The sequence below is a fragment of the Sarcophilus harrisii genome, chromosome 1, assembly GCF_902635505.1.
Source record: "Sarcophilus harrisii chromosome 1, mSarHar1.11, whole genome shotgun sequence".
NCBI lineage: Eukaryota > Metazoa > Chordata > Mammalia > Dasyuromorphia > Dasyuridae > Sarcophilus > Sarcophilus harrisii.
The window spans coordinates 689,038,019-689,061,040 of NC_045426.1; the positions used below are offsets into that span (position 1 = coordinate 689,038,019).

Consider the following 23,022-nt stretch of genomic DNA (forward strand, 5'->3'; position numbering starts at 1 on the left):
ATTTAAAGATCTTCACAAGATGGCCCTGTCTCAGCCCTCCCCTTCAGACACTCTTGATGTTGCTCCTGATTTTGTACTAACTGCCTCATGTTCCTGAAAACACTTCTTCCTCACTTTCTTCAACTGTCACCTTCTCAACAAAGCCCCTTCTGATTTCCCCACCTGCTGGTACTGTCCACCAAGATAATCTTATTATAACATGCACACAAGACTCCAAGATCCTTAGGGGTCAGAACAGTTATCACTTTTTCCTTTTGATCCCCAGGGCCTAGCACAATACCTGGCACATCACAGAGTCTTCATGCTTGTCGCCTGAAGAATCAGTCTCCAAAGGTAAATAACATAACTGTTAAGACAACATTTACAGAGCACCTACCATATACCAGGCCCTAGGCTAAGGGCTTTACAATTATGATCTAAGTTGACCCTCACAACAACTCCATGAGTAGATCCTGTAATTCCCATTTTACAGTTGAGGTAATTAGGGCAATCAGAGCTTAAATCTCTTGTCCAATAAAGTATCTGAAGTAGGTTTCCTCCCTCCAGGCCCAAGATTCTCTATTTTGCCTCTGGGCTTCTCCACCACAAGGCCTTTAACACGAAGGTGGCTATGACTTGCTTCAAAGTTGAGCAACAAAAAGCTCAACAAAAGGCCCAAGGCTCATATGGTGAGAACTGAGAAGTGACAGAGAAGACAAAACCATCCCCTTTGACAAGAAATGACTGGGCTCTGTTGAGGATTCTATCAGAATCACCTGACTGTACAATTAGACCATCAATACTTAGAACCAAGATCAAAATCACTACCAAGTCAGAGAGACTCAAGATTACAAGAGCCACAGTCTCAAACCTGACACCATGAAACGAAACCTGAAAAAGGCCAAGGACCACAAAAGGGAGACGGGCACTTGGTCATGGAGGAGAGGATCCAGGGGAGGATATCTTCTCCTGACATCCAAGCCCTCCAAAGGCTTGTATGGCTTCCACACAATACTGTGCCGAGCATATCACATTGGCAACCCCACCCCACCCCACTGCCAAACTGAAGTCAATGGTCACCAAGAAAGATGCTAACAATCTCTCCAAAAAGGAAATGAAATGGAGAGAAGATTCAGACTCTCCCTGAGGTTGCACATCTAAAACACTGAATGATAAATCAATTGTACAGATATGCATCGGCCCATTTATAAGAGATTTGTAGACAGAACTGGAGAAAAGAAAAAGAGCAGGAGGGGTAGTACGTGGGAAATCATCCCTTACTGCTGTGACGGTTAGCTCAAGCACATGCACCTTGCTAGGAATGTGGGCGAAGCAAGTGTATCTAAGAACCTGAGTGCTCCCCAGGCAGCTACCAAATGCAAGGAGAACAAGAGGAAAGTCTCCAGCATGCCGGGAGACCAGAAATGAGCAGGATGAGAAAGCAGGGACTGGCTGTGGTGCATACTTGTTGGAATCTTTACAAAGTGTTAAGCCATTAGAGTTGATAGAGACAATAATTATCTAATTTAGCATGGTTCAATATGATTGATTTGATCTTAGGAGATATTTTGGGCCAGAACTTGAAACAAGATACTAATAAGTACAACTGTTAGAAACGATGCTTGTGTTCACACCTTTAGAGAGCTCATAGAAGCAAGAAATATTTACTCATTGGAGTTCACATGTTTGGGAGATTTCAGGGTTTAGAAAGAGATATCGGAATTCACACCTCGCTTGAAGTCCTTAGGGCCAGAGAGCACTCTGGGAGATAACCCATAATCCCTCTCTCTCAGAGGAGGAGTTAACCTTTGGGAGATCATATATATAGAGGAAGCTCTTAGAGCTTGGAAGGTCTTACTTCAGAACATTGACTGAGGTCAGAGAGGAGCACTCTGGGAGGAAGCCCACAGGCCTCTCTCCGAGGCAAGAGAGATTCGTTGCATCTTCCACCTTGGTGCTGGCTGGAGGCTGAAGAAAACAGAGGCAGGAGCAAAGGATATGCAAGAGCTCTTAGAACCAAGCAGAGAGATAGGCTATATTGAAGGACACAATAAAAGATCTGAACTTTTATCAGTTGGCTGCGATTTTGGGTGATTATTTACTTTCAACTGAAACCAAGACTGCCTCCAGAAAACCTCCCCAAGAAACCCCCTCTCCCAGAGAGAACTCTGCATTAAAAAAAACAAAACAAAACAAAAAAAAAAAACCACAACATTTTGGCACCCTGAACGTGGGACTGACAGGCCCCTCAGTGGATTTCAGTGGAAAAGCTCCTATCCTGATTTCAGTAGAGAAGCTAAGGACAAAGCTGCAAGAGCTCTTGGAACCAAGCAGAGAGATTGGCCTCTGAGCTAACCAGGCTATATTGAAGGACACAATAAAAGATCTGAACTTTTATCAGCTGGCTGCGATTTTGGGTGATTATTTACCTTTCAACTGAAACCAAGACTGCCTCCAGAAAACCTCCCCAAGAAACCCTCTCCCCCAGAGAGAACAATTATATTTTAAAGAAGAAAAACACCAACACATACTGATGGGGGAACCCACCCTAAAGAAGTGGCCCCAAGACCAGGAAGCCCGTGGAGAGTTGAAAAAAAAGGGTTTTCTGAGGCTCATTTGACAAATATAGTGATCCAGGAGCTGAGAAGAGCCCAGGGTAGCAGACTAGAAGAGGGAAGAAAGGGCAAAGAAAAGTGTGCTGGGAAGGCTACATTAAAGTGATATGCAAAGAGAAATTTAAAAACTAGGAGCAAAATAAAAGATCAGGCACATCTTTTTTGAAGAAAACAATTTCAACCTACTGCCAAGAGGGCAGACTTTGAACCCAGAGAAGCAGGAAAAAAGGAGAGCAAACGAGCAACCAAGGATGCTGTCTCCCATCTGGCACTTTATCAGGGATGACACATCAAAAGGACAGAACAAGGAGAATTTGTGATTCAATTGAGAATCCAAGGATCGCAGTCACAGAGCTGGAAGGGAGGGGCCTCTGAAATCTTGCCCTGAGCTCCCCCGGAGCAGCCGGGCAAGCACGCAGGTCCATGATCCTCAGGGCCACAAGAGGCCTGGGTCTTTACGGGAGCATCTGCACCCCTGGGCCATCCCACTGAAGCTGAGGGCAGGTGTGGCAAGAGAGGAGGAACCCAGAAACCTAGGGTTGTGTTCCTCCCGAGATGGGAGAGAAAGGACCAGGGTCCCAGAGATAAGTCATCATGATTTGTATTGGGGGAAAACAGTTCCTAGAGGAAATAGAAGGAGTGATAGCAGCAGCACTGGCAAATTAAGCTTGTTAGGGAGGCAACATGATCTTGGGGAAATCAGCAAATGAGAGGATAAGGAATGAGCAGCTGTAGTTGGGACCAGATATTTATGACTGGAGAATTAGGTTGTTTCCCTCTGGAGGCTATTATAGCCTATCTTAAATTTTCAATAACTAATCTTTAGCCTTTGGTAAATAAATCAATGAATGAATTAATAAAGTGATTAACAGTTCAAATCTTTGGTAAATTCTAACTTCAAATATATCATACTGAACAAGCTAAAATGTGGCAACAAAGATGCACATTTGGAAAAATTAGTGAGAGCACTGTTAACATAAGCTATTCAACCACCTTTGAGCCTGGAAACAATTTCACTTTTGCAAGAAGATAGAAAAACACTGGTAGGCATGTGCCGAATGAATCAAAGAATCAACCTTCTTACCGTGTAAAACAAGAGGTAGCAGACTTATTCTAAAATCAGATCAAAGTGTAATTGTTTAATAAATAAAAATAAATGTAATATGTAATATAGATAACATTAATTTATGTCAATTAATAAGTCTATATGCAAGCCAAAGGGATGATTTCTATATCAGTCTGACACCACTAACATTTAATACATGTGAAAAAAAAACTTACCCTAAAATCATTCTTAAATTTCTTTAAATCGTCGATTTGTTTTCTATGTTCTGAAACAATGGGTGATATACCTGCAAAATTAGAAGATATAAGACACTCAAAACTCTTCCCTCCAAGTGAAACTGTTCAGATCAATACTGCATTTTTACTTATTTAAAATTTTGTTTTTAAAAGACTCCTGAAGACATATGGGACTGGGAGGAAAAAAAAAAAAAGAAGTCCAACATTAATAAAATAGGAAGATTCAAAATCCACTTGTTAGCATATACACATATTTAGGTGTGTAAGAAAAATATACCAACACCTGGGTGATCAAAAAGCCATGTAACTAAGATAATCCATCTTTATCCTTCACATATATAACCTTCTTATCCAATGTTTATGTTAACTACGCTCCTGTAGCTCACAAGGAGACATGAGAACATGAATACTGGAACATTGTAAAATGCCAAAAGTATGAGGCAGCATAGTGTCAATAAGAACTCTGGGACTGGAGTCAGGAAGGTAAGAGTTCAAGTTCAACATCACACTATTCAAGCAATCCTGGGCAAGTCACTTGACATTATGTGCCTCAGTTCCCACCCACCCCCCCAATCTGCAAAATGAGAATAATAGCACCTATCTTCCCAATATTGTTATTTGGATCAAGTAAGATATCTGCTAGGTACTTTTAAAAAAAAATCCTAATTTCTTCTCTTCCTTTTATAATATGAGTCTACAGCTATATCTAAGCTGGTTTTATTTTTAAGGGGAATCTAGGTGGGATGAATAAGCATATACAAAGCGCCTACTCTCTGCCTGGCATACCAAGTTCTTTTTTTTTTTTTTTAATTTTTATTTAATAGCCTTTTATTTACAGGATATATACATGGATAACTTTACAGCATTAACAATTGCCAAACCTCTTGTTCCAATTTTTCACCTCTTACCCCCCCCCACCCCCTCCCCTAGATGGCAGGATGACCAGTAGATGTTAAATATATTAAAATATAACTTAGATACACAATAAGTATACATGACCAGAACATTATTTTGCTGTACAAAAAGAATCAAACTCTGAATTATTGTACAATTAGCTTGTGAAGGAAATCAAAAATGCATGGCATACCAAGTTCTTTACCAATATTACTTTATTTGATCCTCAAAATTTCCTTTTTCCCTACTTTATAGTCACTGGTTTTCCTATCTTCATTCTATTTGTTCCAAAGTTTTGCCTGTTGTTTTTTATGTTCTTACCTATTGTTTGTTTAGATAAGAATTCTCCCCAACTGAAGCTGCCAGGGAGGGAGGGAGGGAGGGAGGGAAGAAGGGAGGGAAGGAGAGGAGAAGGAAAGGAGGGAAGAAAAAAAATAAAATGCTATACTCCATGGGCAGTATGACTTAATTTACCAGGAAGGGACAAGCACAGACAGTATTTCTCCAATTATTTCAATTGTGCTTTTTCACTATTCAGACTGACACAAACTACACAAATATTTTGTCAGATTAGCTCTCAATGATTTTGTGCAATTTATGATTATTCTGAATGAATTTTATTCTTCCACCCTACAGTTGTACATCTAAACTATTTTTACACACTAACCTTTATTTTCTGCTTTAACAAAGCTTGGCGAGGTCTCACTCGGCTTAATATTTTCTTTGTTTCCAGCTGGTGAATTTTGCCTCTGATCTTGAAGCCTAGAATCTTTAGCTGGAAAGATAGTTTTAGAAATCAAAGTTAGCTCAACACATGCTGGAAACACAAAGAAAGAAAAAAACGAACAAACACTGAGCTACAATATTGTAAATTTTGGTTTAGAACAAGGGACCCTAAACAGAGCCTTTAAGTTTCAAAAAAAATAAAAAATAATAAAAAATTTAAAAAATTAAAAAAACAAAAATGTCCTAAGTATATTCTCTGTAATAAGGTTAACTAACGACAACATATAAGCTGGTCTCAGAGGCACTAATTTGAATTATCATATCCATGACAATTAAGTATACCACACAGACACAGACAAATGACAGGTGCCCAAAAAATCCCTCACATACCGTCACTAGATGGGGTAACTGCTCGGTTGGAAGCAAGATTGGCAGGTGTAGGAGATGCAGCTGGCACAGGCACAGCAACAGATTCTGTGGGCACAGTCCCAGCTTGGGGAGAAGAGAGAATTGGACCAGGAGGAGTATTTGCAATATTGTTTTGCCTTGGAGACCTCGGTCTGTGTGTTTTCGGAGATAATCTTGGAACTACAAAAAATGGAAAAGGGACAATACAAACCTCCTAGGCACCTCTAAGAACTATGATGGCTGGAGACATGATCCCGCCAATAAAGTGCTCGCCCCTGGACATCACGCCTTTGGCCCTCAGGGGTGTACACACGAGTGACAGGCGGCCCAGTTTGGGGAGGAGGAAATCCATGTTCTTCCATGTAAACTGACAATATGTGTTCTAAGACCTTGAAGTGTTCTTGGTAATAAAGCACCAAAAGGGGAGTTAGGACCACTATGTTGTGCCTTGTTTTTGATAGAGATCAGAAATTTAATTAGCATGGGAATCACTCGACTTAATGTATTTCCCTTGCCACTGGCATGAAGAGGGTACATGGCTTGGCCCCAAGCAGAAGGCAAGTCAGCTGGGAGGCAGAGTGGATAGAAGGCCAAGGTTAAAGTCAGAAGACTCCTCTTTCTTTCTGAGTTTAAATCTGGTCACAGACACTTTCTAGCTGGATGACCCTGGGTAAGTCACTTCATCCCAATCCCTTAGTTTCCTCATCTGTAAAATGCTACAGCAAGAAATGGCAAACTACGCCAATATCTGCAAAGACAGTCCCAGATGGAGTCCTGAAGAGTCACCATGAGTGAGACAACCCAACAACAATCTTGAGCCACAAGGTGGTGCAACCATGCAGAGAGAGCCATATTCAGAAAGGCTCCTATTCTTCCTAAATGCAAATTTAGCCCCAGACACTTCCTAGCTATGTGACCCTGGCCAAGTCACTTCCTGTCTGCCTCAGTTTCCTCATCTGTAAAATGAACTGGAGAAGGAGATGGTCAATCACTTTAGTGTCTGCCAAGAAACCCCCAAATAGTGAGTGTCATGAGTAGCTGGGCATTACTGAACAGCCCCACAATGGGGGATGGGAGAAGCGGGTCTCAGACTCCAGTCTGACAGTTCTGGGGATTCTATGTACTCTCTACCTCAATGCCCCTTGCCACAAGTACTGACAGGAAGCACACAAGCTAAGGTGAGGAAAACATGACGGTCCCTTGTCTGGTCACCTGAAACCCAGTCAGCTGGGGAGAGGGCTGCAGCAGCCTGGGCTTCCCAATCATTGACAGGGCACCTCCAAGGAGCACAGTGGGATCAGAGAAATGGGAAAGGCTGACATTTCTTTGTTCCACTTAGATGTAGCCAATACATTTTTAGAAAGATAAAAAGATAAAGACCAGGAGGGTAGGACTGTTCTTAGCAGCTATAAGAAAAGAGGAAAAATAAAAAACCAACAACTGAGAGGGCCTACAGATTTCTCTGCCTTGTTCTTGTCCTAAATCCCAGCCATGCTGTCATGGTTGTCAAGACATTCTTACAGGCTCCTTTTCTCCTTCAGGACTCACTCTAAACATACAAGTGATTAGGAAAGTGGATTAACCTCCACCAAGGACATAACACCCCATTTCTACAAAGGGCAACTTGTCTGTATCTATCTACAGCTAAGTGCCAAGCACTCGACAGCTATCATCCCGTTGGCTCCTCACAACTGCCCTGGAAAGTAGGCGCCATAAAACTGAAGCAGCGAGGAAGTGATGGCTCAGGGTCCCACAGCTGGTCCGTTTCTGGGGACAAATTTGGACCACAATGAGGTTTTCAGCTTGCAGTCAGACCTCCCTCCCCTGGCTCCAAGCCACTTCCCTAAGCAACAGGCTCCCTCTGCGCCCTTCTCTGACCACCTCACATGAGTCTAACACTCAGCTGAAGTCCAGCTCTCAGGGCAAAGCTCTTCCTGTTTCACGTATCAGATCTCCCACAACACGCTTTTGTTACAAAACACTATGCATTAGGTTAACTCAGACCCACAGAAAAAGTTTTACTCCACATCCAACACTGCAGGCATTTCATGTTTGCTATACTACAAGAAAGTGAGACTAAAAGTTAACATACCTTGATCCTCTTCCTAGTGAACTTTTTTAAAATAAGGAAAGGAGGGGCAGCTAGGTGGCAAAATAGATAGAGCACCAGTCCTGAAGTCAGGAGGACCTGAGTTCAAATCTGGCCTCAGCTACTTAACACTCCGTACTTCCTGGATGTGTGACCCTGGGCAAGTCACTTAGCTCCAACTGCCTCAGAAAAATAAATAAATGAAATAAGGGAAGGCACTATAAAATAAGGAGCTTATAATCTCTTATATTCCTCAAAACTATAATAGCCTTCAACAAACATCTATCCTAACTCTCACTACTTTCCTCATCTAAAAAATTGACTATACATAAAGTAGAGAAACCAGATGCCTCACACAGCCAAAAAGGATAGACAGCTGTCCAGAGTCTCTGGAACCAGAAACCTGTAAGTATTTAACACTGATGTACTTCAGTATCAACTCAAATTCAATGGTTAGGAGAGGGGGGAAAAACAGCCCAAACCTAATTTACTTTAATGTTCCTCTTTAAAGAACTCCAAGAGTCTTAAATTAAATCAAATTATTTTGATTAAATCAAAATCTGTTTAAATCTTATAAAATCTTAAATTTTGGAACAAAAAAAAATGTCAGTGGACATTTATAATTTTTCAATTGAGTCTTACTACTCCACCACTGAGGAGGCAGTATGATAAACATTAAATTAGGAAAAACCTGATTTTAACTCCCTGCTCTGACACTGACCACTCTGGGTCAGCTGCCTCATACCTGCAATGTTCCTTAAGAACTTGCTCTTGGCTTACAGGACAATCCTAAATTTAAAGATTAAGTCTACTGTCATGAACATTTTAGTTTTAATTTTAATCTGATGAAAACTGACAACCGCAAGAGATAATAAAAAGGAGAAAGGGAATCAGGTTTTGCCCCTAAAGTCATTTTCCTCAATAAGGGAAATAGATGAACATCAAATAAAGGCAAAAAAAAAAAAAAAAAAAAGAGAGAGAGAGAGAAATATAGGGCTCTTTTGTTGTTGTTGCCATTTTAAAAACTATTGGCCATGATTTCAGGCATTACATTTTTAGAAAGAAAAATGGGGTAAAACAAAATATCTAGCACTTATCCTGTGTACTTTCAAGTAGCAACAGAAGAATATTTAAGAAGAGTCAAGAAGTAGCAGTCCTATTATATTGTGTGGTTGCTTAAAGGTCATTTTCTCTAAACTAAATAACCATTCAAAAATCTTTTGGTTCTAATTTTTAATATGAAATTCCTGGCATGTGGAAAGACAATCCAAGAATTTGCCAACAGAAAAGAGTTAATTGTGTCTCTCCATTGTATGTATGTATGTATGTATGTATGTATGTGTGTGTGTGTGTGTGTATATATATATATATATATATAAAACATAGGAATGGGGGGAGGAGGGGAGAAGAGGAGAGAAACAGGTTTAAGAGATTATATTCTTAAATTTAAATGTAGACTCCCTAAATGGGCAAAATTAATAGAGCATTAAATAGTAGCTAGACTATCTCAACTCTCCAGTGAAATGGTAATATAACCAAGCCCCAAGCCCACAAAAGACTTATTTAACTTAATACCAATAATTCCAAACAGATTATAATAACTATTGCCCCCAGCAAACCTTTACATACCCCCACTGACCACTGATGACCATGTTCCTCCTGAGGGGCTACTGCGTGCTACAGGAGGAGCAGATACTTCGCCTGGTGCATTATGGGAAACAAATTCTAAACCACTGGAGATTGAGCCCCTCCCAGTAGAAACTCGGTGACCACGAGGGTGTCTTTGGGCCTTTGGCGACATCCTTGGCGGTCCTAAAAAAAAAATAAAAATAAAAATAAAAAGAACAACAAATACCATGTGAATGCTACAGCATCTATTTTTGTTTTTTAAATGGATACACACACAGAAATGGAAGTATACCTACAAGAATGCTCTTTGTAAAAATTACAAAATTTGCTACTGATCACACTTAAAGCAGTAAAGGGGAATACTCATTTTTTTTTTTAAAAGAAGATTGCTTACTTTAGTTTTATAACAAAATAGGGTTATCAATGCTCTCAAAAATTGATTGTCATGAAATTTGCCCGACAAAACATTTTATTTTATTTAAAGTCACACCATATGGGCATTTTTTAAAGATCTTAGAGCCTAAACTAATAGGATATATAAGTCCAGGAAAGCTCCTGAAACACATACTGATAAATATAAAGTTTTTCCACAATCTCCCTATCAAGTGCTAATTTATAATTAAAATCTAAGCATTATAACATAGCTTACTATAAGAGATCAAATGTTTTTGGTGGTGGTTGTTATTGTTTTATTGATGCTGAAAATTCTATTGAATGTGCTAAAATTCTGAATGATTTACGAGAATAGGACAATCACTGCTTTGTAGTCTTAGCTGACTGAACACCAAAAGGCTGAAGGCGCTACCTACCGGCTTAAGGTTCCACAGCCTTATGTCAGAGGTAAGGTGTGAACCTTTAGCTTGATGACCGTAAGGTAAGGCTGGTTCTCTGTAAACTGCCCCACATTCACCTTTTCTTAGCAATAAAATTACATTAATTGGGTCAGAAAGAGGTTGACTGCTATTTCTGAATAATTCTTACACAAGAACAAGATTGAAAAGTAAAATAATTAAGCAGGAATTGAAATAAAGGTTGTCATTGCTGATTTTCCTTACACATGTACCACAAAGTACAGCCTTTTTAAGATTTGTGACATGAATAGATAAGTATCACTCATTAACGGGTAATAGCATGGTTTTCAAATAAGTATCTCTTTAAGAACAATGTATAAATTTAATTATGTTTACATATCTTATTATACATTGTATAACTAACACACACACACACACACACACCACCCAAGCAATAAAAATACTAACTATGTCTGGAACAATTGTGGAATTAAATGAAAATTAAAAAGTTGTTTTTTCTATCATAATATTTACTAGAATACAAGTTGGTTTAAACAAAATTATGATGATGATGATGACGACGACGACGACAACAACGACGACGACGACGATGATGATGATGATGATGACAGCAGCAAAAACATTCTTATAGGACTCTTAAGTTTTGCAAGGCATTTTATAAATCCTATTTGTGATCCAAACATTAACCCTGGGAGTAGGGCCCATTATTATCCCCATTTTACAGATGAGGCAGAGACAAGTGAAGTGACATGCCCAAGGTCACACATTTTGTACGTGTCTGAAGCTGAAAGTCAGGTCTTCCTGAACTTCAGGTGTAGTGTTCTATCCACTGTTATATTTATATATTTATATAAAGCTGTGTTATATTTATAACACATATTTATATATAAGCTATATTTATATAGCTGTGTTATTTATATAAGCTGTGTTATATTTAATTTAACAATGATAATTCTGAAATTCAAACTATTTTAGTATGCAACCACATGAATAAAGGATCTTTTAATTCAAGTTAAAAGAAAAATAAAAATGTCATGCAAAATAACAAAGTATACAATCATTTGTTGTCTAAACAGTATGATTTTAAAATCAATTATTGATAACATATAACATGCTAAAATCATTAATATGAAGGATGCTTTATCTACTGCATTAAGATCACATTCATTTGAGAAACAATGTTCAATATTTCATCAGAATTTCTCTTTTCATCAAATGACCTTGGAAAACAAGCACTACTTGCTGGTCTAGGTATTGGTAGCTCCAATTAAGAGCACATAATACCTATGTGACCAAGACACAAAATTTATTTTAAATATAGCCATCATCCTCTTCCTTGCCTCCCTCCTACATTTTACAATAACTGAAAATGAAATTTTATAAAAGTAGCTTAGATTACACTTAAACACAAAATAGCTTGAGCTGGTATCTAGAATTACAAAACTTAAAAAAAAAAGTTTATTTCTTGCATCTGAACCAAGAAGCATTCTTCCTGCACTGCACACTTAAATGTGTAAACAAGAATTTAGTATCAAGTACAGAATCAGGCCAAAGAATAAGAAATCCCAAGTTTCAACAAGTGCAAAAAAATAGTCAAAGTTCTCTATGTCAGTTTAAGCAATATCTTAATCTACGATTCATCTCCCACCTTAAAATACCCTTCCACAATACAGTATTCTAAATAGATAAATAAAAACTCAAATGTATAGTTACATAATTCACTGTCTAAAAAAATAAAGCTATGTTTAGCAATAGTGTGTAGTACCCTTTGCTCTTTGCATACAACTTCTTCAGGGAATAAGCTAGCCCAATTATTTGATGGCCTTTTCAATCACAATAGAACAAACCAAATGTACATTTAGTTAATGGTAAATCTAAAAGCAACCATTGTTCAGTAAGGAAATAAGAGATCAGACACATACACTGGCAACAACAAGATAGGCCTCTCAAAAATGATCCCGAATCTAATACTATCGTCTGCCTTGCCAAAGGATATAAATACAGATAGATTTATGATCAGAATAAAGAACAGGTGATATCAGTTTGTTCATTCATACTCAATCATGAGCTGAGGGCAAAATAATTCATTTAGTACTGAAACTGACTTCCTGGTGTACAAAATAAGCATTATTATACTGCCCTAAGTTTGCTTCTATCGACTGGGGTTATTTTCTAGTTTCAGACTGTTTAAAAATAAAATTTCTTTGTGAAAAACAAAAAGTTAATAGAAATAGTTTTGATTGAACTAAAGTTAAAACGAGAAAATTATAGGTTACTAAAATAATGAAGAGGAAACAATTTTGTAATTATAAACTCACACAGGAGTTAAACAAAGACAAACAAAAATATGAACAAATTGTGGTATTGTACCTTCTGAAGACATGCGTTTAGGCATAGTAGAGACAGGAGCTGGAGAACCATGAGCAGAGGGGTGAGACGGGGGTCTGGATGGCCTCGAGGGGGGCCTGGAGGGCGGCCTTGTAGGGGTGGCTGCCCGAGGTGGAAGAGAGTTGGGACCTGACTGGTAGCGAGAAGGTGGGCGAGAGGAAGGAGATGGGCAAGGCGATGGCCAGGGAACACCTGACAGAACAAATGATATGAAGGAAAGTATAAAAACTAAAGAAAAAATTATGGGGGAAAAAAAGCAAACAGAAGAAAAAAAAAGGAAAATGACAAAAATGATTTGTTTGTACGTTGAACCCTTTGAGGACAGTTATGAGGTTTTTGGCATAATTAAACAACTAATAAAAGTTCACAAGTTCCTTTAAATGAGTCTGTTGAAACAAATCCACATTCCCAGTTAATTCAGATCTACTCATCCAACGTGAGGAAGAAAGCCTAGTTCCTAGCAAGGTTTCTCAGTACCGCCTTGTCAAGACAAGTACAGAACATACCAGAGGACTTCACACAATAAAAACAACACAAAACTCAGGGGGAAAAGGAATGGACTATAATCAGCTCTTACTTTTCCAATGGATCATAATGAAGGCAAGGGGCATCTGCTCCCCCTTAAAACACAGTTAAACAATCCAGCTCCTCGCCATCTCAAATTCTACTATCCCCTGCTAATGCTGAATCAACCTCTACAATGCCAAAGGCCGGGGAGCAGACCAAATCCTCAACTTTTGCGGTATTCCACACTGGTAACAATGGCAACTAGTTTAACATTCATTAGCTTTTAAAAAAAGAGGAAAGACCAAAACGAGCTGCCCTCTCAATGTGAAAGGGAAAGAGATGTTACCTAAATAAGTTAAGCAAACACAGGGCAGACACCACAAGAAAATTTATCTGAAATAAAATGTAGCTACAAAATATTCAATAACCAAACACAGATGTGCTGGTGTTGATGGATTATGTGTAACAACAGGTCAGTGCAGTTTCTAATTTTAAATGACACCAGACTTACCTTGACTCCTCCCCAGACAATTTCCCCACACTTGAGTATCCTGAAGTTCAGGGTACTTTTTAACTTTTTATTTGGAAAATTTTGAACATGATGCTACTTCACCACTAATTCTCTACTCAACGAGTAAAGAAATTTGACCAAAAATGTCAACATTCTGCTTGAAGCAAAAGCAGTTCCTGAGGTAGTTAAAAGCAAACTGCAGAGATTTATCTTACCCTTTAAAAAATACTCAAGAGTGTTTAGCTGGAAAGGAATTCTGGAGAAACTTAATGGCAAATATGGATGCCAAAAATCCAATATCACTTGTGTTTTTTCTCTTTACTCTGTGCCTTTTCTCCTTGCATTTCTATTCCTTAAACTGAAGCCAATTTTTTTCCAGTGGTGCTATTAATCTAACAGCTCATTCATTATTTATTAAGACCCAATATACAATCCATTTACAACAAATATTTGTATCACTTTGAAAATGTTTCCATGACACATTATACTGAAATATTATACATTCATTTTTAAAATTAAAAGATTATTTTTATTTATGACTATTAAGTCATAAATTACATATCAATAAAATATCTTACAGATAATACTCTTGCAAATAGCTCACAAATGCACTTGCAAATGGGTTCTACAGTGACTTTTTATCAATTCAAGATTCATAAAGTTAAAAAAAAAATCTCAAATTGTATAAACTACACTGTTAAAACCAATGAATTTTATACAAGCCCATATAAAATTTTTTTAAGATTTGAATTTTAAAAGAATTTAAAGCAAACTGCTTCAAATAAAAAAAAAAAAAATTAACTTCATAGACTGAGCCAAAACACTTGCCTCCATTAACGACTCTTTGGTCTGCTGCAGAATTCAGGTTAAACTCTGAAGTATGAGATCCAGATCTGGACGGGGTGGGACCGGATGCAGGCTGGCCCATCCTTGGTGAATTTTGTCTACCACTTCCCCAAGTCATGACATCTCGGGTTCTTTGTCCAGGTGGAATGTACTTGCTTTCTCTGAAAGGGAAGAGTGATTCACTGACTATCAACATAAAATCTAGGAAAGGTGAAAGTTGCCTGGCTCTAGTATATGAAACACAATTTGTATGAAAGGTGATATTCTGAAAGCATAAATAACAAAACAGAACAAGAATTCTTATGTAAAAGTAGTTTCAAATGCTTTCAAAGCAGCATTAACATTTCCCAAACTTCATTTATTTATAAGAATCACCAGGGGAAAATAAAGATGACATTACTCTATTATGTGCAGTATGGAATAAGATCACTTTTTTAGTTCCTCTTTAGAATCACAAAATTAAAAACTGGAAGAGATCTTAGTAATATCATCTTTATGAATTTAAAAAATGCTTAGTACAAGTCATATAAATGTTCACAAGCAGTTAACTTTGGATAAGTCACATTAAAGATATATGCTCTTTCCCACAGACCTTGCAGAAGATATTCAAACTACAGGGCCATGTTTTCCATTAAATACCTAGTGTTGAGGCTGTGCCCCTCACGTTCACTGGCATTTCTCTGAACAGCAGTATATTTTTCTTCTTCGCTTCTATCATCATTTTCAAGGGCTACCCGAGCTTTGTATTGAGCACTTGATTCAATTTCTTCAGCTAACTGGTTTGCTCGTGCTTCCCGTTTTAAAAATTCTTCTGAGTTATCTCTTTCTAATGGTACCCTAAACATGAAAGAAAAAAAAAAAAAAAAAAGCAAATACTTCAAGTCACAGTTCAAAATGTTAAGAAGCATTTTTTTTTTTAAATAAGTAGGAAATGTGAAGGTGCTTTTCCCCCCCCTTAACTTATTCAAAGATTTTAATTCCTTGGAGTAGTTTAACATCTAAAAGTATTGCTTGAATTGAGCAATCTCCCATTCAAATCTCTAGCCTTAAAACAGTCAATTAGGTTTTGGCAAATCAACATAAATTTCAATTTTGCCTTCCAAGAGGGACAGAAAATTGTCTACAACACAGGCAATATACATTTCCCTCTCTGATCACAGAAATCTGCATTTAGGCTAGAATAAAATTATTTAAACTTTGAAAAGCTTGTGGGATAATCCCTCAGCCCCACCCCCACCCTCACTTTTCTAAACTTGAAGTGGGGGAAAAAGTCTCAAGTAATTAAATAAATGGAAGGAAAACTTTTGAAACTCACGTATATGATGACAAACTGCTATCATAGGTGGAAACTACACCGTAATTTTCTTCATTGTATCGAAACATATCATTCGGATCCCATCCATTAGACTAGAAGAAAATAAAGCTTGGTTTGGTTTTTTTATAATAGTTTTTTGCTCTTCAGAATTTCCTACTGTGTTCTCAATCTTTAATCAATATTAAAAATACAGAGACTATACAAAAGTAACTTTCAAATAGTTAGATGGAACAAAAATGGACAATAACTATGAAAAATCATTTTACATTCTAATGAATGTTGGAATGTGGGTTAGTTTTGCCCATATTTTTCTTCTTTTTCTGATTTAATACAAAGGATGTTCTTAGAAAAATGTGATATAAATTTTTTTAAAGACAGAAAGATGGGCTAAAATGCTTTTAAGTGATGAAATAAGAATTGAGACTGGAACACAAAATCTTTACTTAGTAATCTGAGGTACTTCTTTAAACCTCGGTAGTCTGGTCCATGCACACTGACGCGATGTTCAAGTACCAAAGTCATTAATATTCCCAAGAGTTAAGGTGTAGAATAAGGACAGAAAGGTCTATCAAAGCTATCTTTCATCAGTTGAGGGGGAAAATGGTGACAATATTTTCCAATCTCACCAGAATTACTTGAAAACACTTTCAAACCTAGTTTTGCTAATTCACCAAGAATGTGTGATTTTGGTTCTTTAGGTTGAAATTTCCACATTAGTAAAATGAAGTGTTTTGATGACATTATCTGTAAAGTTTTTTTTTCTTTTTCCAATCCCAAAATATTAAATTGCTTAACTGAGTTCTATTAGGGTCATCCTTAATAATCCTGTTGGACTCCACAAAATAATTTTCAGTAACCACAATACTTAAAGCATTCTGAAGGCAGCAGGTTCTAATGGAAATCTGCTGGATTTTAAGGGAAACAGTGGTTTCAAAATTTGTCTCTATTACTTGAAAAAGTCACTAGAATTCTCTAGGCCCAAGTTTTCCTCAACTGTAAAATGAGGAGACTACATAACTCTCCTTATATTGATTCTCTCTTCTCTCATTCTTTTAATGCCCTGTAATCTGGCTTCCACTCCACCATTCCATCTATGAGGTCAGAAATGGCTCTCTACTGTTCCCAATCATCTTGTAGTGGCCAAATCCACAGGCTTTTCCTCAATGCTCATTCTCTGTTCTGCTTTGTCAATGTGGATCACCCTCTTCTCTTGGATCCTCTCTCCTCTCTAGGTTTTCAGTACATCTCTCTTTCCTGTCCCTTCCTCTAAACCACTCCTTAGTCTCTCTCCTTTGCTCACTCTTCCCTGTACATCACCTCCTCTGATGGGAGCCCTCTTCTCTAGCCCCATCTATCTTCCTCTTCCGCCTCCTGGATTTCAGGACTATCTCTATGCTGATGACTTTCAAGTCTATCTAAGCTATCCTTCCCTCCTGCTGATCACCAACTTCATGTCTCCAAGTTCCTTGCAGACACCTCAAACTAGGTGCCCAAGATATTTGTTTTTTATAATAACTTTTTATTTTCAACATTCATGCTTGCAAAACTCTTTCAAATTTAACTACCTTCCTCCCCACCACATGCCTCCCTAAACAGCAAGTAATCCAATATAGGTTACACATCTGCAATTATTCTAAAGTTATTTCCACATTTATCATGCTGCACAAAAATCAGATCAAAAAAGGAAAAAAATAAGAAAGAAAAAAGCACATTCAGTTCCCATAGTCCTCCTTGTAAGGACTCTCTCTGTAATCTTTCTCCTTAAATTCCATTAGCCTCCTATCACCTTCAAGATCAAATATAAAATCTTGCTTTGATTCCAAGTCATTCATAAGCCAACCCCTCCTAGCCCTCCAATCTTCTCACACCTTACTTCCAACATACTAGCCTTCTGGCTGCTCCACAAACAAGAAACTCCATCTCTTGGCTCCAGGTATTTTTTCCGGCTCTTGCTCATATCCGGCTCAAGGAGAATGCTCTCCTTGCTCATCTGTCTCCTGGTGTCCCTGCCTTCCTTCAAGTCTCAGCTAAAATCTTATCTTCTCTAAAAAGCCTACCCCAATACCTCTTAATTGTAGTGCCTTTTCTCCTATCAATTGTTTCCTAATTATCCTGCAGCTAGCTTGCTGGTAACATACTTGTTTCTTGTTGCATACACCATTAGATTATGTACACTTTAAAGACAGAACTGTATTGTATCCCCAAAACTTAGCTGCTAGTAAGCAAGCAAGCGAGGACCCATTTCAGAAATATTCAATAAATTTAATAAGATGATCATCATAATGCTTCTAAGTATCCTCAAAGACATAATTTCCTTAATAATTCAGCTAGCAAAAGAGATAATTAGTTGTTGATCCGTGGAAAGATCAGGACATGCAATTTCTTACAGTGTTACCCTCACCAGAGGAAGACAATCAATCAATGGTTGCTGAGAAAAACCTTCTCAAGGTGAAAATACATGCCACAGCTTGTGCAATATGAAGTTTGCTTTTGCCTCCAGTAATCTGTCGAATCTTACCCTCGGGGTCTTAATATCTTGTCATTTCTATAATATAGCTTTACACAGTGGCATATATGTACCATTCAACAAACTGAGCTGTTACTTAGAACTAAGGACTTTAAACAACTCAGAAAAGGCAACAGAATTCCAAATCCCTATCTGTAAAGCACCATATCACACAAATCTTCTTATTTCATGTAATCCCACTAGCCCCCTGGGCGCTGTATCACCAAGCCCTTCCTTCCAGAACCTCCAACCTGTAATTCCTCCCCAAGTCAGCTCCTCCTGCACTAGCTGCCTTCTGCTTCTTTCTTCCCACCTCTTGGTTTCCCTCCTAACTCTCTGATCACTACTTCTCCGTTTCTTTTGTTGCACCTTCTTCTAGCTTGCACCCACCAACAGTGATTTTTCTCTAAGGATTGAACCCTCTTTTCCCTATGCCATTTCACTCAATCTCATCAGCTGACAAATTCAATTATCACCCCTATGCAGACAATTCTCAGTCCTATTTGTTCAGTCCTAAACTTTCTCCTGACCACAATTGTGTCTCACATCTTCAAATACTTATTGGGCATCTTAAATTAGATTTTTCAGACATAAACAAACAAATAAATAAATAAATAAGAAGAGCGCCGGCCCTTAAGTCAGGAGGACCTGAGTTCAAATCCAGCCTCAGCCACTTATACTTTCTAGCTGTGTGACCCTGGGTAAGTCACTTAACTCCAACTGCCTCAGGAGGGGGGAAAAAAAAAACAGCCAAGTAACTGCCTCAGACACTTAACTGCCCTAAAATGAACTTATTACCCCCCAAAACCCTTCTCTCTTCCTAACTTCCAAACTATTGTGGAAGGACCCACCACCATCTCCCAGTCATCCAGGTATTTATGATTCAGGCGTCATCTTCAACTTCTCAGTCTATGTCTCCCACATGAATCCGTTTCTAAGGCCTATCAATTTTTATGTTCATGACAACCCGTACCAATACTCTTTTCTCTGCTCCAACACTGCCAATGTTATGGTACAGGCCCCAGTCACAGCTATTATTATTATTATTGCAATAGCCCACTGATGGATCTCCCTTCTTTAGTCTTGCTCCACTCTGGTCTACCTGCCACCTAAACTGTCAAACAAATCTTCCTAAAGTGCAGATCTAACTGTGACACCTTCCTAATCAATGAACTCAGATACAACTTAAACTGCCTCAAGGCAGGGACTATTTCTTACTGCCAGATCTTTTTATCAACAGGACCTAACCAGGTCATTTGTATTTTATATACATTAATAAATGTCTTTAATTGAATCACTTAAATGAGCTTGATATTGGCAATACATTTCTAGATTAGTCTTTTGAATACTAGCAGCAATGCACAAGGTCCTCCTCTTTGTGTTCAACATTGACATTTGCACTGATAGCTGAGAAACCATAACTTGTCCCTTACCCCAAAGTATCACTTCAAAATAATTTAGGATGCTTTCCTTCTTATTGGCTAGGTGTTTTAGTAAGACTACCAATTCTCTAATGTTTTGGTCATGTATACTTATTGTGTATCTAATTTATATTTTAATGTATTTAACATCTACTGGTCATCCTGCCATCTAGGGGAGGGGGTGGGGGGTAAGAGGTGAAAAATTGGAACAAGAGGTTTGGCAATTGTTAATGCTGTAAAGTTATCCATGCATATAACCTGTAAATAAAATTAAATAAATTAAAATTAAAAATTAAATAAAAAAAGAAAAATAAATAAATTAAAAAAAAAAAAAAAAAAGACTACCAATTCTTATTAAGACAATAATTTCTGACACTTTGGTATTCGCTATACTCCAAAAATCTGACATATAAGACGATAACAAATGATTCTAAATTTAGTAAGCACATGGTGCTGACAGACTAAGGTCACATAAAAGATAAAAAACAGAAGGTCAAAAGCTGAACTCCAAGTCCAATAAGTGTTACACAGAGGTGACTATGGTTGGTTCTTCCAGAGTCTTTGAAGTCGAACAAGATTAGAACACTAGTGTAAATGTCTATCATCCAAACACTGAACCAACTAGAAAGAGACTAGCTACTACAGATGGAATATTTTTAGTTGTAGCAACTCTGAAAAACCATGTCCTCAAAGATGTAGTGATCAGACCCTTCTCTTCCAGCATACTCCTCCTATAGCTCTGATATTGCATGAAGATGACCCGGTAAAAGATATGGCAGGTCTCTCTAACACCTGAATATGCTACAAAACCAAGCTGGCAAAAGTATCAATTGACAATCAGTCTAACTAAGAATATGGTATCTTCCAGCACCCACAAAAAAGGGATGACCATTATGTGATCAATGTTTTAACCACAGCATTAACAAAGATCACACACAGAAGATATGTAAAATTGTTAGACCAAGAGTAATGTGCTCATTTCCCCTCATCAGAAATATTTAGCTTTTGAAATGCAAACTATTATTGTCATAAATGAAACAGACATTCATAGGAAAGTTCATATACTCTACCTAAACCTCCTTTATTTCCTTCAGATAGCGAAACCAGATATAACCCAGGCTAAGCATACTATATTTATCAACTAATCTGAATTAAAAAACAATTTGTAATTTTGAATCACAAACATAATTTACTAGGAATTACTCCTGAGATCACAATTTTTTAAATTGAGCAGAATGTTTGTATTAGCAATTTTTTCCATCAAGAAATGTAACTACCCAAATTTAAAGAAATTAATTCTTCATATTAGAAATACATAGGATTATCACATGTACAATGACCCAATTTCCTTTTTTCTTTGCTTTCGACTTTTAAGATAGCTTTCTATTTTCAAAATAAAAACAGCGAAAGTTTTTAACATTCACCCTTGCAAAACCTTGAGTTCCAAATTTTTTCTCTCTCCTTTCCTCCCAATTCCCTCCTCTAGACAGCAAGTAATCCAACGTGTTAAAACATGTGCAATTCTTCTACACATATTTCGACATTTATCATGCTGCACAAGAATAAGTTCAAAAAGGAAAAAAATGAGAAAAAATTTTTAAAAGCAGCAAACAACAAAAAAGATGAAAATACTATGTTGTGATTCACATTCAGTCCCCATAGTCCCCTCCCTGGTTGCAGATGACTGTCTATTAAAATTGTCCTGAATCATCTCATTGTTGAAAAGAGCCACAAATGATCTTATTTCTTAAATAATCTTAAATTAGTATTGTATAACTACCTAAACAACATTCAATGAACTGAAGAGCAAATATTACTTACAACATCAGTCTCTAAAGCCTCAAACTCTTCAGTGGTAGCAGTTTCACCTCCATCCCATGGTTCAAGGTCCTTCTCTTTGTGTTCGCCATTTACTTTAGCACTGATAGCTGAATCAGTAAAAGCATCTGCAAAAGATTTTAGTGGAAAACTTACTAAATCAGACAATTAAGAATATACAAGACAACTGAACAAGTACAAAGTCAACTTTATATTCAATGAAAATGTTTTAATATTCATTCACTTCTAATAGGTACAATGAAAATTGTACATCACTGTGGATGGCTTTTAAAGATAATTTCAAATTAATACAATTTGAGCATAATTTTTTTTTTTTGCTGCTACAGTTAATATTAAAATGAATGTTTTTTTTTATTTTTTGAAGTGACAAAAAGATACCATCTACTACAAAGGAATCTTTTGCTTCACAAACCCATTAGGTATACATTGGTATTATCTATAGCCAAAAATACGTTATTCTCCAATTCCAAAAGCTCTCTATATCCTAGGAACAGCTATGGTCAGTGGGTCAAATAAAATATTTTAAAAACAGAACAGAACAAAATTCAGGTGCTCACAAAACTACTCTGTGTGAGAAATGCCACTGCAACAATCAAATTCCAATAAGAAAAAAGAACTACTCTCTCACCCCTGGGGAGTAAATAAAGGCTGAATAACATGTTGGCTATATTATAATGGAGACTCTTGTACATGTTGGACTAGCTAGTCTCTGTTAGTTATTATGTAACTACAAAATTAGTAATAAGTCTGGAGTCACTTTATTGAGAACATGAGAGTCAATTGTTCTCAATCGACTAGGTATCTTTCCTCAGCGAACACTGGAAGTCTGTCAATACCTTGTTCTCCTGTTACCCAGCAACAACAGCTATAGGAACTAGTGGACAGTGAAGTCTGAGTGATTAGTTCCTTAAAGAAACCTTTTCCTAGCTAGAAAGCAGAAACTAAGCAAGCATTAAGCATGCAGGAATTAGACTAAGGAGTTCAAATCTACCATTTTTGTTTCCTTAGGCAAATCCTTTTTGCATGTATCATCTATAAATGAAGGAATGATCTAGATAACTATTTCTACCCCTAACTATTAGGGATCCTACAATTTGTAATTCAATCACGATATGACCCTCTATTGGAGAACGTCAACTCCCATCTCCAGCACACATCATAGAAGGATCTTATAATCAAATCTAAACACCCCTTCTTGCAGGGACCTCCTAGGAATAAATCATTCATTCCATAGC

The 23,022-nt window shown here is 37.4% G+C and overlaps 1 protein-coding gene across 12 annotated transcripts in view; it reads right to left on the reverse strand.

The window, feature by feature from the left end:
- ATXN2 (ataxin 2) overlaps positions 1 to 23,022 on the reverse strand; it is a 96,391-nt gene that overhangs the window by 29,554 nt on the left and 43,815 nt on the right. For 9 of the 12 annotated variants that reach the window (XM_031948587.1, XM_031948593.1, XM_031948592.1 and 6 more), the window contains 9 exons: positions 21,770 to 21,894; positions 16,022 to 16,113; positions 15,346 to 15,543; positions 14,689 to 14,867; positions 12,825 to 13,034; positions 9,643 to 9,825; positions 5,907 to 6,104; positions 5,458 to 5,565; positions 3,876 to 3,946 (listed from right to left, as the gene is read on the reverse strand). In XM_031948587.1, coding sequence (XP_031804447.1) covers positions 3,876 to 3,946; positions 5,458 to 5,565; positions 5,907 to 6,104; positions 9,643 to 9,825; positions 12,825 to 13,034; positions 14,689 to 14,867; positions 15,346 to 15,543; positions 16,022 to 16,113; positions 21,770 to 21,894 — 1,364 coding nt within the window. The remainder of the gene's footprint in view (positions 1 to 3,875; positions 3,947 to 5,457; positions 5,566 to 5,906; positions 6,105 to 9,642; positions 9,826 to 12,824; positions 13,035 to 14,688; positions 14,868 to 15,345; positions 15,544 to 16,021; positions 16,114 to 21,769; positions 21,895 to 23,022) is intronic. The other 3 variants (XM_031948590.1, XM_031948589.1, XM_031948588.1) reach the window with 2 other exon arrangements.